At 39.8% G+C, this 13,951-nt stretch overlaps 1 protein-coding gene across 1 annotated transcript in view; it reads left to right on the top strand.

The window, feature by feature from the left end:
- Window positions 1–13,951, top strand: part of MYO16 (myosin XVI) — a 385,194-nt gene that overhangs the window by 119,765 nt on the left and 251,478 nt on the right. The window contains exons 13-15 of the mRNA XM_087814233.1: window positions 926–1,053; window positions 5,278–5,383; window positions 11,562–11,679. Of these exons, the coding sequence (XP_087670359.1) occupies window positions 926–1,053; window positions 5,278–5,383; window positions 11,562–11,679 (352 nt within the window). The remainder of the gene's footprint in view (window positions 1–925; window positions 1,054–5,277; window positions 5,384–11,561; window positions 11,680–13,951) is intronic.

The following is a 13,951-nucleotide window of genomic DNA, read 5'->3' as shown; positions in this document are numbered from 1 at the left end:
CAATCCTCACGGTTTTGGCGCGCTTCGTGGTTATTAAACGGGGGTTTTGTGAGTCTCTCTTCTTAAATACAGCAGAGTCATTTAAAGCCTGTGGACCTCGCTGTGAAGATGGGACGTGGCCTCTGTTTTGTCATTATGCGTGCTTCAGATGTGCTGAGAAGGGCATCGCTTTACAAACGTTCTGTCGTTACAGATGAGGTTCAGTGTTGGAGATACATTCACCTCCCTGTTTTGGAAATCGGTCGGCCGAGCGGGGCTGTGGTGTCCCCAAGCCTCCTCGGGAGGTGGCCTCCTCAGCTGCGCTGTCTTGCAGGCTGAGCGGGGCTGCGGTGTCCCCAAGCCTCCCCGGGAGGTGGCCTCCTCAGCTGCACTGTCTTGCAGGCTGAGCGGGGCTGCGGGGTCCCCAAGCCTCCCCGGGAGGTGGCCTCCTCAGCTGCGCTATCTTGCAGGCGGAGCGGGGCTGCGGGGTCCCGAGGCCTCCCCGGGAGGTGGCCTCCTCAGCTGCGCTGTCTTGCAGGCCGAGCGGGGCTGCGGTGTCCCCAAGCCTCCCCGGGAGGTGGCCTCCTCAGCTGCACTGTCTTGCAGGCTGAGCGGGGCTGCGGGGTCCCCAAGCCTCCCCGGGAGGTGGCCTCCTCAGCTGTGCTGTCTTGCAGGCGGAGCGGGGCTGCGGGGTCCCGAGGCCTCCCCGGGAGGTGGCCTCCTCAGCTGCGCTGTCTTGCAGGCTGAGCGGGGCTGCGGGGTCCCCGAGCCTCCCCGGGAGGTGGCCTCCTCAGCTGCGCTGTCTTGCAGGTGGAGCGGGGCTCTGGTGTCCCAAGGCCTCCCCGGGAGGTGGCCTCCTCGGCTGCGCTGTCTTGCAGGCTGAGCGGGGCTGCGGGGTCCCCAAGCCTCCCCGGGAGGTGGCCTCCTCAGCTGCGCTGTCTTGCAGGTCTCGCGGCTGTACCGGGGCCACGCCGGGCCGCCCTGCCCGTCTCTGCCGCCGCACATTTTCTCCTGCGCCGAGAGGGCCTTCCACCAGCTGTTCCAGCAGCAGCGCCCCCAGTGCTTCATCCTCAGGTAACCCCCGCTGCCCCCCGGCCCGGCCCTGCTCGGGCGCTTGGCTGTAAAAATGTCCTCATTTCTTAGGTTTGCATCTCTTTACTTCCTCAGCATGTTCCAGTCCAGGATATCTTTGCAATAAGTACACTTGACTCCTTACAAAGGAGAAACATCCTTGTTGGAAATAGCCCCAAGTGTGGCTGAATCAAAACTTAACCTGCAGCTCAGGTCATTTTGAAGATGTGCTACTTACAACCAGAGTGCTTTTGCTTTCAAACCTTAGAACACGTGGGGAAGGAAAGGCGCCCAATGTGAGTGAACCTGTACCACAGTTCTCCAAAACGTGCGGCTGCCCAAAATGCAGAATAAAAGTTATTAGCTCGCAGATTTCCCACCTGCTTCTAGGTATTTAGTTTTGCTCGTATTTCACCAAAATTATTTTTGTTGAAATGTAATGGTAGCATTAGCTCATAAATATGAAGATGCTTAGGAGTATGAATTACATTGGAGCAAAAATTTTTCACACCAAAAAAAAAATTCCACAGAATGAAGTGCGATCATTCTCATAGCCTGACCCCAGTGCATGGCCAGCTCCCTGATGCTATCCTGAGGAGGCTTTCAACAGCCCAGCCCAATCTCCCCTAAAATTATAGCCACAAATCCATGGATTTACATAAGTTTGTTGAATCCACTTAATTTTGTGAAAGATATTGGTCCCTAGAGAAACTCTGAGGAACCAATGGTTTCATATCCTTTAGAAGTTTCCTTGTTATAGACTCTACAATGTCTAGCTGTTTTTCAGTAAAGATACCTGTAACCCAAAGATGTATCTATGTGTTGCTCATGGAATATTTTTTCTGTTAGGAATTGTTAATATTCTGCAGAACTAATATTCCTTTGGGACATTTTTAAAAGCTAAGATGCTATGCGTCAACCACTTACTCTGAAAAATTTTTGTATTAACTTTCAAGAGGGTATCTCCTAGTCTTGGTGTCCAGAATTGAAGAACAAATCGGTGATCACAAAGAGTTGTTATTATTATAGTCATTTTCTGTCTTCTTTCAAGATTAGTGTTTTTCTGTAGCGTCTCTACCTCCTTGATTGTCTTTACTAATATAAAGACTTTCCACATTATTCTAATACATTAAAATTAATAAATGTAGAACTCAACTAAATATGCTGCTTGAAGTTCACTTATTCAGTGTATATTGTGTCCTATAATTAGCATATGCAACAGACAATTTTTAAGATTTGGGAATCAAAACAAATTTCCCTGGAATAGATGCCCTGTAACAGTGCTAGGCAAGAAAAAAATTTATTTCCAAATTTTAATTTTATTTCTTACTTTGTTGGTAATTATAGGCTCTAGTGGCACACTAGTCTTCATCTTGAGGAAGTTTTTTTTATAATTTTCAAATCTTTTTCCTGGGCTATAGCTGAGAGTTTGGAATCCACCATGATCTACCTTACCTTTGACTTCCAAAAGGCCTTGTGAGATGGCTTTAATGAATTGTTTGAACATCTGTGGCAAATATCCATTATCCTAAGTAAATGCTGAGCAAATCTAAATTAATGCTATTTGCTGCACACACAAGTAGCCTGTGAGATAAGCAGTATAGGGTCTGCCTCTGTTGTGTACAAATGGAGCAGAGAAGACTGTTCAAATAAGCTTAAGCATTCTTGTGGGCCCATGATTGGCACAACCCCAAATCTTTGGCCAATTTCTAGTTTAATCATACACTTGAATTTTGGGATAAAAAGTATTTCTTGAAGAAGTTGAATTAGACATTTTAGTTTTAACATGATCACCTATGGAGCCAAGCCTATTCTAACCCATTTCTATTTTATTTCCTTGTATTTTGCTCAGTTTAAATGAAATGTGGCCATGCCCGGCCGGGCGTGGCTCAGTGGTTGAGTGTCTACCTAGGATCCAGGCGATCAGGGTTCGATTCCCGGTCAGGGCACATGCCCGGGTTGCGGGCTGCAGCTGATCAATGACTCTCTCATCATTGATGTTTCTCTCTCTCTCTCTCTCTCCCTCTCCCTTCCTCTCTCTGAAATCAATAAAGATACATTAAAAAAAAAAAAAAAGAAATGTGGCCATGCTGAGGTTTTATGAGATAGTTACAATGTGTGTGGTTTTAGCTGTCACTTTCCCTGCGCCTAATCTGGCAGTCCAGTGAGTGCAATGGTGGGAGCACAGAGGGGGACTCCCATGACCACAGGTCAGCTCCATACCCTCACAGGCCTCCGCATTCCCATCTTTTTTTTTTTTTTAAATATCTTTATTGATTTCAGAGAGAGGGAAGGAGAGGGAGAGAGAGAGACAGAAACATCAATGATGAGCCATTGATTGAGCCCGCAACCCGGGCATGTGCCCCGACCGGGAATCGAACCCAGATCGCCTGGATCCTAGGTCGACGCTCAACCGCTGAGCCACGCCCGGCCGGACTCGCATTTCCATCTTCATAGAGGCTGTTTCTGCCTCATTCACCACTCTGCACTCGCCACCTATTTCAGGTTGCTTCATAGAAGCTCGGGAAATACTTATTGGATGTTTAATGCTAGATAAATGCTACCTCTGTCCAACCCCTTCTCCAAGAATCAGCTCAAATTCCACCTCATCCAGAAGTCTTCCCTGGTTCCCTCTAGGGGATATACCTGCTCCTTCCCCTGTGGGTGCATTGCTTGCTGTGCCCTGCTGTGTTCTAATTATGCATCATTTATGTCGTTAGTGTTTACTTGAGAGTATACTTGGTAGGTAACACAGGGAGCAGTATTTTTCACCTCTTTACCTGTAAAGCCTCTGGCACATAGTAGGCCCTCAGTGACTTTTGTTTGAAAGAATGAGTGATATTTTAAAAAGGAAAATGGTATTTTCCAAGATTTATCACTGAGTGAATGCAAGCAAAACCCTTATTAAAAAAAAGATTCATGAAACATTTAATTATTTTTGTGAATAGAGTTTTTGTAACAATAAATATAATTGTAGAAATTAAATTTCCATCATGAAAGGTCTAGATTGTTTCTTCTGTGAAATTAGAAGGTTAAAAGAAAAGGTCTTTGAACCCAGAAAAGAAGCTGCTTGTCTCATGCAGGTCACTGTCACCTGCTCTGCTGAGGCTGCTGGGCGGTTGCTCTACAAGTGGTTAAAATGTTTGCAGTCAGCATGGAGGAGGGAGAAGAAGCATTTGTTCACAACTTGAGACCTGAATAAATAATTAAAGTTCAGCTTCTTCTTTTCTGACAAACATCCTTTAAGCAAATACATTAGAACAAAAGTTCACGGGAGAAACCTGAGAAAACACTAGTAAAGAGCTTTATATATGTTTTTAACTTTTTGGCTAGTAGACAAACTACTGTTTTTATGAGTATTCTACCTGGATGCAGTAAAAACGTTATTTTATAGCAGACCACTTTGGTATGGTAATTATTGTATTAGAATTTTATGTTAATAGTATATCTTCTAATTTCAGGAGTATAGTACATGATTATTTATAGGCATTAGGTATGTTATGAGGTATGCCTGGGAAATACCAAAAGTATTGTCATTAAAAATAACAAGTAGGTTAGTGCTTATTCCTAGGTTGAAGGACAGTGGGACGCATGGGCTGAAGGAACTGACAGCAACCTCAGGAGGACACGGGCCATTTTAGGGTCTGCTGAGTGTCAGCACTCGGCTCACCTCTGACCATCTTACTAACTGCACGCTTTATATTCATTCAGAAGAAAACAGAAGGAAAGCTCAGAAAGATGGGATGACTTTTCCAGGGAAGATGTGATGTAGCTTCTTGTTTGGAAGGTGCAGAAAGATTTCACAAGGCCAGGCCATGCGGCTCTGCATGCGCTCGCCTCCAGGGCAGGGGCCTGTCGCCTGGCTTCATCCACCTCACTGTCATTTACAAACTTGAGGATAAGTTGATCGTGTCCCTGGTTCCACCTAACACCTTTCTGCTGTCATTCACGTGTGCTACGTGGCTCTGTACTGTAAGATGCTGGACGCATCCTGTTCCTTGGGAGCCCTAGCACCTGAACCCCATAGGGTGCCTGACACTGTAGACATTCGCTAAGTATTTTGAATGAATGAACCAAGTTGAAGAGAAAAATTATACCATAAACGCATTAAAAGTTGTGTTACTCCTTATTAACATTGTACCTGAAAATTATCGGTGGTTATTCATTTTTTGCTACATTTTCCAAAACAATAAACTTGTGTGTTTTTTCCTCTCCTTTTTCTTTTAGTGGAGAAAGAGGGTCTGGAAAGACTGAAGCCAGCAAACAAATAATGAGACACCTGACCTGTAGATCTGGCGCCAGCAGGCCTATATTTGATTCCAAGTTTAAACACGTAAGTTTCTTATTTGGCTTGAACAGTATGTTGAGCCAAGAAATATCTTATTTAAAAATAAAGGGTGACACATAATGTACCATACCTTTGACCGTAAGTTGGTCAAAATTTGTGGAAATAAAGAAAGAAGATTGAGGCTTGGTATAAATTTATATTGTTAGAGTGAACTTTTATTTTCTTGTATATATTTTAAAATTTTGGAACATACTCTCTTCCTATTAGCTCACAACAGTTGGATTGAAAACATGTAATTTAGTTAGAGGTGGTTGTTCCCATAGAAAGTGCCACTTTGGCGTGTTGATGCATTTGGCAGGGTTGACCCCATAAGCAGCCTTGTGGGGGATTATTGGAAGCTGATAATAAAGTTTCAGTGCATGTAAAAGAATTGACAACAGGAAACCTTAAGGGCATTGGTGAGCAGAAAGTAAATCTTCATCCCCAGGCCAAAAACACATTAACTGTATGTCAAAAATTATGTTCAGTTCCTCACACATCTAAGAAGAATATGTTTTGTGAAAAATAAATCCACATTCTCTGCATGACACGCAAGAAAATGATGTCCCAGTATCCTATATCATTTCCTTAATCAAAAAACCACATTATACACATCATAAGCCATGCTGTAGCAGTACACATGTTCTTGGCACACACATGGCAAACATAACGATACAGTCTCAAGTTTACGTGGCTTGTTCCTCCAGATTCTCCCTGCACAGGCCTCGATGCAGCGCCTTTGCAGAAGGACCTCTGCATTTCACTCAGCAGCTGTATATTTAAAAGTCTGATTGCATTGGAGTAAAAACAGTTGCTATTATCTTAGATCATTCCCTAAAGCAATGTCTTCCAAAGATTCAAACATTAAAAACCTAGAAATGCATTGCACAGTGAGTCTTGTGCTATTTGTGGTTGGTTTTGTTTCACTTGCCCCTTTTACTTCGAGGCTACAGATCAGAGTTATTTCTGCCATGGTAGTGTTTACATGGGACTATTCTGGAAATTTAGTATTGGATTCCTCGTTTAGAAATAAGAGGAATTTACATTTAATCAGTAGATAAATGTTATTTCCTTATATTTTCTACTTTTGAATAAGAAGTCCTTGATAACAATTACATCTGCTTTTATGGATTCCCAAGCATATGCCTGATTCTGGAGATTTTTCTCTTTATGAAGAATATGTAATAAATAATAAGTACTGTGGTGTATTCATGGTATCACGTGCTCATTAATGACTTCACTTCATAGCCATTTATTAAGCTCGACTTGAAAATTGAGCAACTGCATAATTCTACAACACAGCTCAAAATAATTTTACATTTCGGGTTGACTTGGAAAGAAAAGCATAAATTATCCTTTTTGTTCAGATGTTGCAATATGCTGACTACTGACAGTTAAGGGTTAGAGAATTTACACAACAACACCGTTATAAAATAGACTCAGGTTAACTAATAGAATAACAGGATCTGCTGGCTTAATTATAATGACAAGAAACCACAGCCTCCACTGTGAATTATAGACTAAAGCAATCATTTATTAAAACGATCCTTTGAGAAAGAGCAGGCTTTGTAATTTCTAAAGTGCATTCTAGATTACTTTAGGTAAATTGGCTTTGCATTTTAGCTTAAGTGAATACATTCCAAGTTGCATTTCTTTGAATAAGAGAGATCTAACTCTTCCAAAATTAATTAAAATCTTGGAATCAATATTATACTATCAATGCAAATTTTAAGTAAAATGATTTCTAATTCTTTTTTTTCTTTATTCATTTCTCATGGCAAATTAAGGATATCATAAATAAGTGATTTCTAGTCTCATCAAACAATATTTTTCAGGTTTGATGTGGCTTAAAGTTCAATCCCATTATGCTTTTTTTTGCTTTTCCTTTAAATTATTATCTGCATGAATATCATTCATTTCCAAAATATTACCCAGCCCTAGTTTTTGCACAGTGTCCAAGTGTATGTGGGAATTGCATACAAGCTTTGGCTAAATTTATGAATCAACCATAAATCTTTATAACATCACAGAAGTTCAGCGAGATTACATATCTTTAAGAGATGAGCTGCATAAAAGAAAAATCTGGTTAAGGAGATGAGTAGAAAAGAACATCCTTGAAATATGGAGCTGTGTAGTAGAAGGCTTGATGTTCGGCGCAGAATGAGAGGAAAGGAACCTTTGTTGGATGGCCCTGAAAGGCGAGAAGCGAGTGGACTGAGTTAGAGAGCAGTTCCATCCAGATTAGATGGTGACACATCCCTCCGAGGTCCCACGCGAGCAAGACGCGGGCATGATGCTGCCTCAAGGGGCCACGTGGGCACCTCACGCACACATGGTACCTCCTATTGGGAAATACTGGGTGAGTCTAGCCCAGACAATTTTGCCCTGGGATTTAGTATAGTGTGAACCAAAAACAGTATTTGAAGGTTATTTTAATCCACAGTTACCAAAGAATTCACAGTGAAACAGTGGTAGGGATACATTAGGATGGCATAAGGAGGGACACATCGGGATGGTCTCAGAGTCATGCGGAGACTGGGGAGTAGAGAACATGTTTCCTGTGGTTCCCATTGAAGGCGGAATTAAAGATTTATAAATTAAGGATTGTAATATGGAGTGGGGGGGAGGAAATGAAGGCGTTTGAGAGGAAGCTGGCCGTTTGTAAGTTCCATGGTGTCGTGGTAAACAGCACTGCCCATGAAGAGGGTGCAGAGAGGAGGAGAAAGACACTTAGTTGGTGTCAGGACAGTGAAGGAGAGCCCAGCACCGAGCTCCAGAGGCGATGTTAGTCATTTTATGTAGGCACACAGCTGAATTTTAGTCTAGCACCTCAGTGGCCCCATCTTAAAAGTCTGCTTAGGTTTACATCCTGCCTCTGCTGTGGCTTCTGACTGCTTTACACTGGGCAGGTGGGTGTGAATCCCATCACCATTGTTATTGCTTTTGTTTCCCTGTGTAATTTCAAAACAGATAAGCTCAGTTTAGAAGGCTGTTGTTTATAACCCCTATATTTCAGTTTCAAACTGTGGAAGCAGGGGATTTTCCATGGTTTATTGGAACGTAAGAGTCATGTTTTCTTTGGGGGGTGGGTGGGCGGGGACTGCCTGAGACTTTTCAGTAATTCTGGCACAACTGAGTTTCAGCTTTAAGAAACATTCATTTTCATTCAAATTACTTAAACATTTCTTGGGCAAAGTCATTACTTTGTTTCACAGAGCCCAGCGATAAGGTCAGATCGATTGAGCCATTTGTATTGAGGGGGCACAGATTTTTACTTTTAGAAAATACAATAGGTTAACTACTGCCATGATAATAGTGCATAACTTTTAGTGGCATAATTATTAAAATTTTATAGGAAAAAAATACCATTAATGTGAATAGGAAAAAATCATGGCAATAAAATGAGTCACTAAGCACTGAGGAAATACAGACTTACTTCCCTTTGCTTACATTTTTAAATGGAAAGTTTTATTACTGTACAATAATCTCATTATTTTATTTCAAAATCAAGTTGAATAGTGGAATACCTTTTTGTTGTTGTTGCATTTTTTTCAGTATTTCTCTTACCGCATTTGTCTAGTGCCACCTTTTGGCCAAGTGGCTAATTAAAGATAAAAACTGCTGGTTAGTTTGAGTTTGGTGTTTTAATCTTGAATTATGAACCACAAGTGCATAATGAGAGAATGCCATATGAGTGTTTATATTTTGTTAAATGGTTTTAGTTTTATGCCTTGTATGTACGATTCATTTTTATTCTAGCAATGATAGCCCTATGATGCAGCGATTAAACACATTGATCCCACAGAGAGATTGTCTGGGTTGAAATCCCAGCTCTACAAGTTAAAGCTCTGAACTTTGGAAAACTTATTTAATTTCTCAATTTTATGTTCTGTAAAATAGACACAATAATTGTGAGGATTAAAAGAAATATATGTATACACATACACATATATCCACACATACATATGTGTGTATATGTATAACTTTACGTATATACATATATAACTTTACATACATAAATACCATAAAAATTTATATATAAGGTTATATATATAAATTTATATTATTATTAGCAAACATAAAATTAATCATCATTATTTGTTGAATGCTTAGTATGTGCCAGGCACCAATCTGAGGACTTTATGCACCTGACAGTTATAGCCACTGAAGGAGTTATTCCTGTGTTAGAATGCGGTAAAGTGAGGTTCAGGGAATTTAAGAAATTTGCTCAATGTGATATGATTTGTCATTAGCAGAACTGGAATGTAAGGGCAGCTACTTCTCACTCCAAAGCACACACATTGAACAGTTACCGTACACTTTCTATTTGGGCACGCCATTGATTATCTTTTATGTAATTTTTCCATAATAATAAAAATTCAGTTTATTATCAGATACAACCCTAAAAACTAGAAGCCCAAATATTTTTAAAAATATATTCTAATCCTTTTAATGAGCTTTTAAACAGTTCTTTAATGTGATAATATAAATGTTTAAAATGTAATTGCATTATTAATTTCACTATATATTTATTTAATGTCAAATTATTGCAAAATAAGCAAAAACAGTACCTTCATAAATATTGTTTATAATTATTTTTCAGAAAACATTTCTGCCATACCTACTATAATTCACTGATCTTTAAAATTAGATTAGTATAAAGAGACTTAAAGCATTGAGTTTTTGAAAATATTTAGTATATGTTTCTCTCCCAAAGATCAAACTGCCTAAACAGATGTTTTAGTATATTTCACTATTATCAGAACTTAATAATTGATTAACATCAAAATGTTGTTTCTTAATCTTTCAAAATATAAACTACTTCCAGGCGAATTGAGTGCCTTAGTCTAGCAGTATCCAGGCAATTAAAAAATAGGAGCAAAGTTTTGTGTTTTTTTTAAATTTAGTTTAAAATTCTCAAAAATATTGTCACCTGAAATAATTATGAGGAGCCAGGACTCAGTGGTTCAATAAGGTATTATTTTGCTCCCTCTTGTGGCTGATGTAGGAACCGAATTTAATATTATTTTTACAGTATTTTGAAAGATAGAAAAACAACTTCAACCTTCCAGATTTTCATGCTGTTTGGAGAATTTCTTGGTCATAATCATTATCACAGGTACCATAAATTATGAGAAAAAATGGTGTTTGTTCTATATTCGGTATTTAAAGAAACACGTCAAAAAAGAATTTCCAATGCCAGGTTGATCTGAGGAGCTTTATTAACAGCCCTTTAAAGTCTCAAACTCCTCACTTCTGAAAGAGAACACATGGGAATAAGAAAGGCTGGGTACTCAGCTTCATCTAGAATTCTTATTCTTGTTTCTGTGGGAAAGAATGGTTGGCCTGAAGCAGTAACGGGGTAAGGGGAGGGTAATGCAGGGGCTCAGTGTTGAAAAGAATGTGTAAAGTAAGAGTTAAAAGAAGGTTATAATCCAGTGTTTAAGTGAATTTATTATTTTTAATAGATATTCTATTGCTTATATTAACTTTAATTTCTTCCCTCCAAAGCCACACCACCATACAGACATATGATTTTCCATTCACACATTTTATCTATGTGCTCATTTTCTGTACATACATACCTGCATTAAAGTTTCATTTATAAATTAAGCACAGTGAAACGTTAACAACAACAAAATAAAAGAATTATAACAATATATTATAATAAAAGTTATGTGAATGTGGCATTATTAAGTAAAATGAGGGCTACTTGCACAAGCACATGGATGCCTCCATAGTCGATTGGATAACCGAGACAGCTACTGTGTGATTAACAGGCATGTGGCACATACAGTGTGGATACGCTGCACAAAGGGGTGATTCACTTTCTGGATGGAATAGAGGGAGTAAACAGGAGATTTCATGTTACTCAGAATGGTGTACAATTTAAAACTTATGAATTGTTTATTTCTGGAATTTCCCATTTAATATTTTTGAGCCATGGTTGACCACGACCACGGGTAACTGAAACCTTGGAAAGTAAAACCATGGATAAGAGGCACTACTCCAGTTTGCAGCTGAGGAGAGTGACCTCAAAAACCCAACATGTTGTTATCTGAGCAATAGAGAACCTCTTAGGTAATGGAATAATTCCCTCATCTTTGCTATCTTTCTCTAATTTTATAGTTTAAAAAAATCCAAAGAACTGAGTAGTTCAAGAAATCGTTCTCTTTTACTATAGGTCATGTGCATTTTAGAAGCCTTTGGACATGCTAAGACAACTCTTAATGACCTGTCCAGCTGCTTCATAAAGTATTTTGAACTGCAATTCTGCGAGAGGAAAAAACAGTTAACCGGAGGTAAGTTTAAAATTTTCAAAGGGAGATCTCACTTGCTGCCAGAAGAGGGCAGAGGGACACCAAGCATGGCTGTAACAGTGACTCTTCTGCGGCCTCTGGGTGGGTGTGCCTCTGGGTGCGCCTTGCGCATGAGCCTGGACATACCTGAGACGTCAGGTTATGAGTTCTAAAATTACTTTGAATTTAAAAAGTACTTTGAAATGCAAGGTGAACTTTTTAAGATGATTATTGTATAAACTATATAATATGGAACCAAACCAAAAGGAGCTGAAATAAATCATATTTGCTGAAAATAGAAATGAACTCAAACACTCAACTAAAATAAATTATAACTTGTGTAGGTAATTTCTTCACACAACACACACTAAAATCTACTTTAACCAAAATGGAATCTATACTTTTTTAAATGATTAAATTAAAACAAATTGAAACATAAAAATAATTACTCAACGAAACCCAAAGAGAACTGTTTCTTATTTGGTTCAAATATTTGCTGTATACTTTATGAAAACTTCCTGTTTCAAATTCAGCTCATTTAGAATTCACTTAGAATTTTACATCTTTCTAGTTAAAACAGATTATCCATGCAAATGAATAATATAAGTATGATTGCAGGTGGAATGCCTAGTCTATTTAGAGGAATCAGCTATTTTACAAAACTTTCCTAATAGCTGTTAGCACTCAAACATTTGCTAATTTTAATGAGTTTTGAAAGATATCAATTTTATTTGGTGTTTTCAAATTGCTCTATTTTCCCTTCAGGAAATAAAAGTTAGTTTTGACCATAGTTTAGAAACAAAAATCTGTATTTTGCAGTAAGTGTATGTCAAAATCAAATGTTTACTAAGTGAAATTTGGTTTAAAAATGAATAATGGGGGGAAAAAATGATAATTTTAGATGTTGAGATTAGAGGCTTAAATTGTTCAATAGGAAAGTGTGTTTGTTTGTTTTGAATCCATGGCTAAGAGCGCTCTTTGAAGATCTATTTTAGGAAGGCCTTAGAGGAGAAATGTCTTGAGGCACAAATGTCTTTACGTGTTGGTTTTATGATAGCCCAGTGGGACTGTCCCTCCAAGCAAAAGGCACAGCATGAATACTTTGTGGCCGTAATTTTCCCCTGAGCTTTCAGTGACCAGTGGTTGGAGCCAAAGACGTGAAGAGGGCAGGAAGATCCAGAAGCTCTGTGTTTCTACCCTTTGTCACTCCAGGGTGTGACCCAAAGATTAGCACTATGGGCATAAGATGGAGCTTGTTAGAATGTAGCCTCTCAGGCCCAGCCACAGGCCTGAGAAATCCCTGGTCTGGGCATCACTTGCATGAGTTTCTTCCCCCCTTTCCATTTGATGCTCCCTTTACTAAGGTCAAGAGACAATACCTAGCTCTGAGGTTCTTATCCATTACTAACTTCGTTTACTATTTTTTCTGGATAGAATTTAATGTGTCTTCTTCTCCAGGAATGTTAATTTAGAAAATAATTGTGTGCACATATAAAAAAACCAGAAAACGCTGCAGCGAGCACTTCGGCATGGAGCCTCCTGTTAATCAGCGGTCTCCCTGAGCGTGCAGTGCAGGCAGCTTCAGCATAATCAGACCCACAGATGCCTCTCACGCAGCTGCTGCAGGCGGCACACTGACACAGCGATGATAAATATTCATCACGATGAACCCGGGGCTCTGCAGGATTCTCAGATGCCCTCAGAATCGTTACGGAGCGATGAGCGTGGTGCACACTTGAGCTCATTCCCCCCTTAGGAATACAGCCCCCAGGCTTCCGTGTCGGCGGCACCCCACCTTCCTCCACTTCCCATGCTGGCTTTCTACTCCCTGTGTTCTCCGAAGTAGGACCCTTAATTCCCTTCCCTGCGCCTCTCTTTGTTGGGTAGTTTCTTCCTGTGCTCTTTAAAAAAATTCTGGCAAAATAATTTTGTGGTGGTTTTCATATATAAATTTTAAGAATGAAACAACTGCTAAGAAATAAACAAGCAAATAAACAAAGCCAGTGCTAACTGAGGCTACATTAACAGAGGAGAGTGCTTAGAACGTAAAGGGTCAGACTGGGAGTTCAGTTGTTTCCCAGATTTAAGAGGAAAAAATAAAGAATGCATCCAGGGAATGTTTATCAGGAGAGTAAAAATGGAAGGGCTGTTTGTCTGGAGTGAGCTTGGAAGAAACTGAACACATTTATACTGAAAAGGAAAAGACTCAGGGAAACATGACAGGTGTCTTCAATGATCCACTGCCTTGGAAAAGGTTGTGAGTACACGGATGTAT

Source organism: Miniopterus natalensis, chromosome 2, assembly GCF_054644295.1.
Source record: "Miniopterus natalensis isolate mMinNat1 chromosome 2, mMinNat1.hap1, whole genome shotgun sequence".
NCBI lineage: Eukaryota > Metazoa > Chordata > Mammalia > Chiroptera > Miniopteridae > Miniopterus > Miniopterus natalensis.
This window is presented reverse-complemented; position numbering and strand designations above follow the sequence as displayed.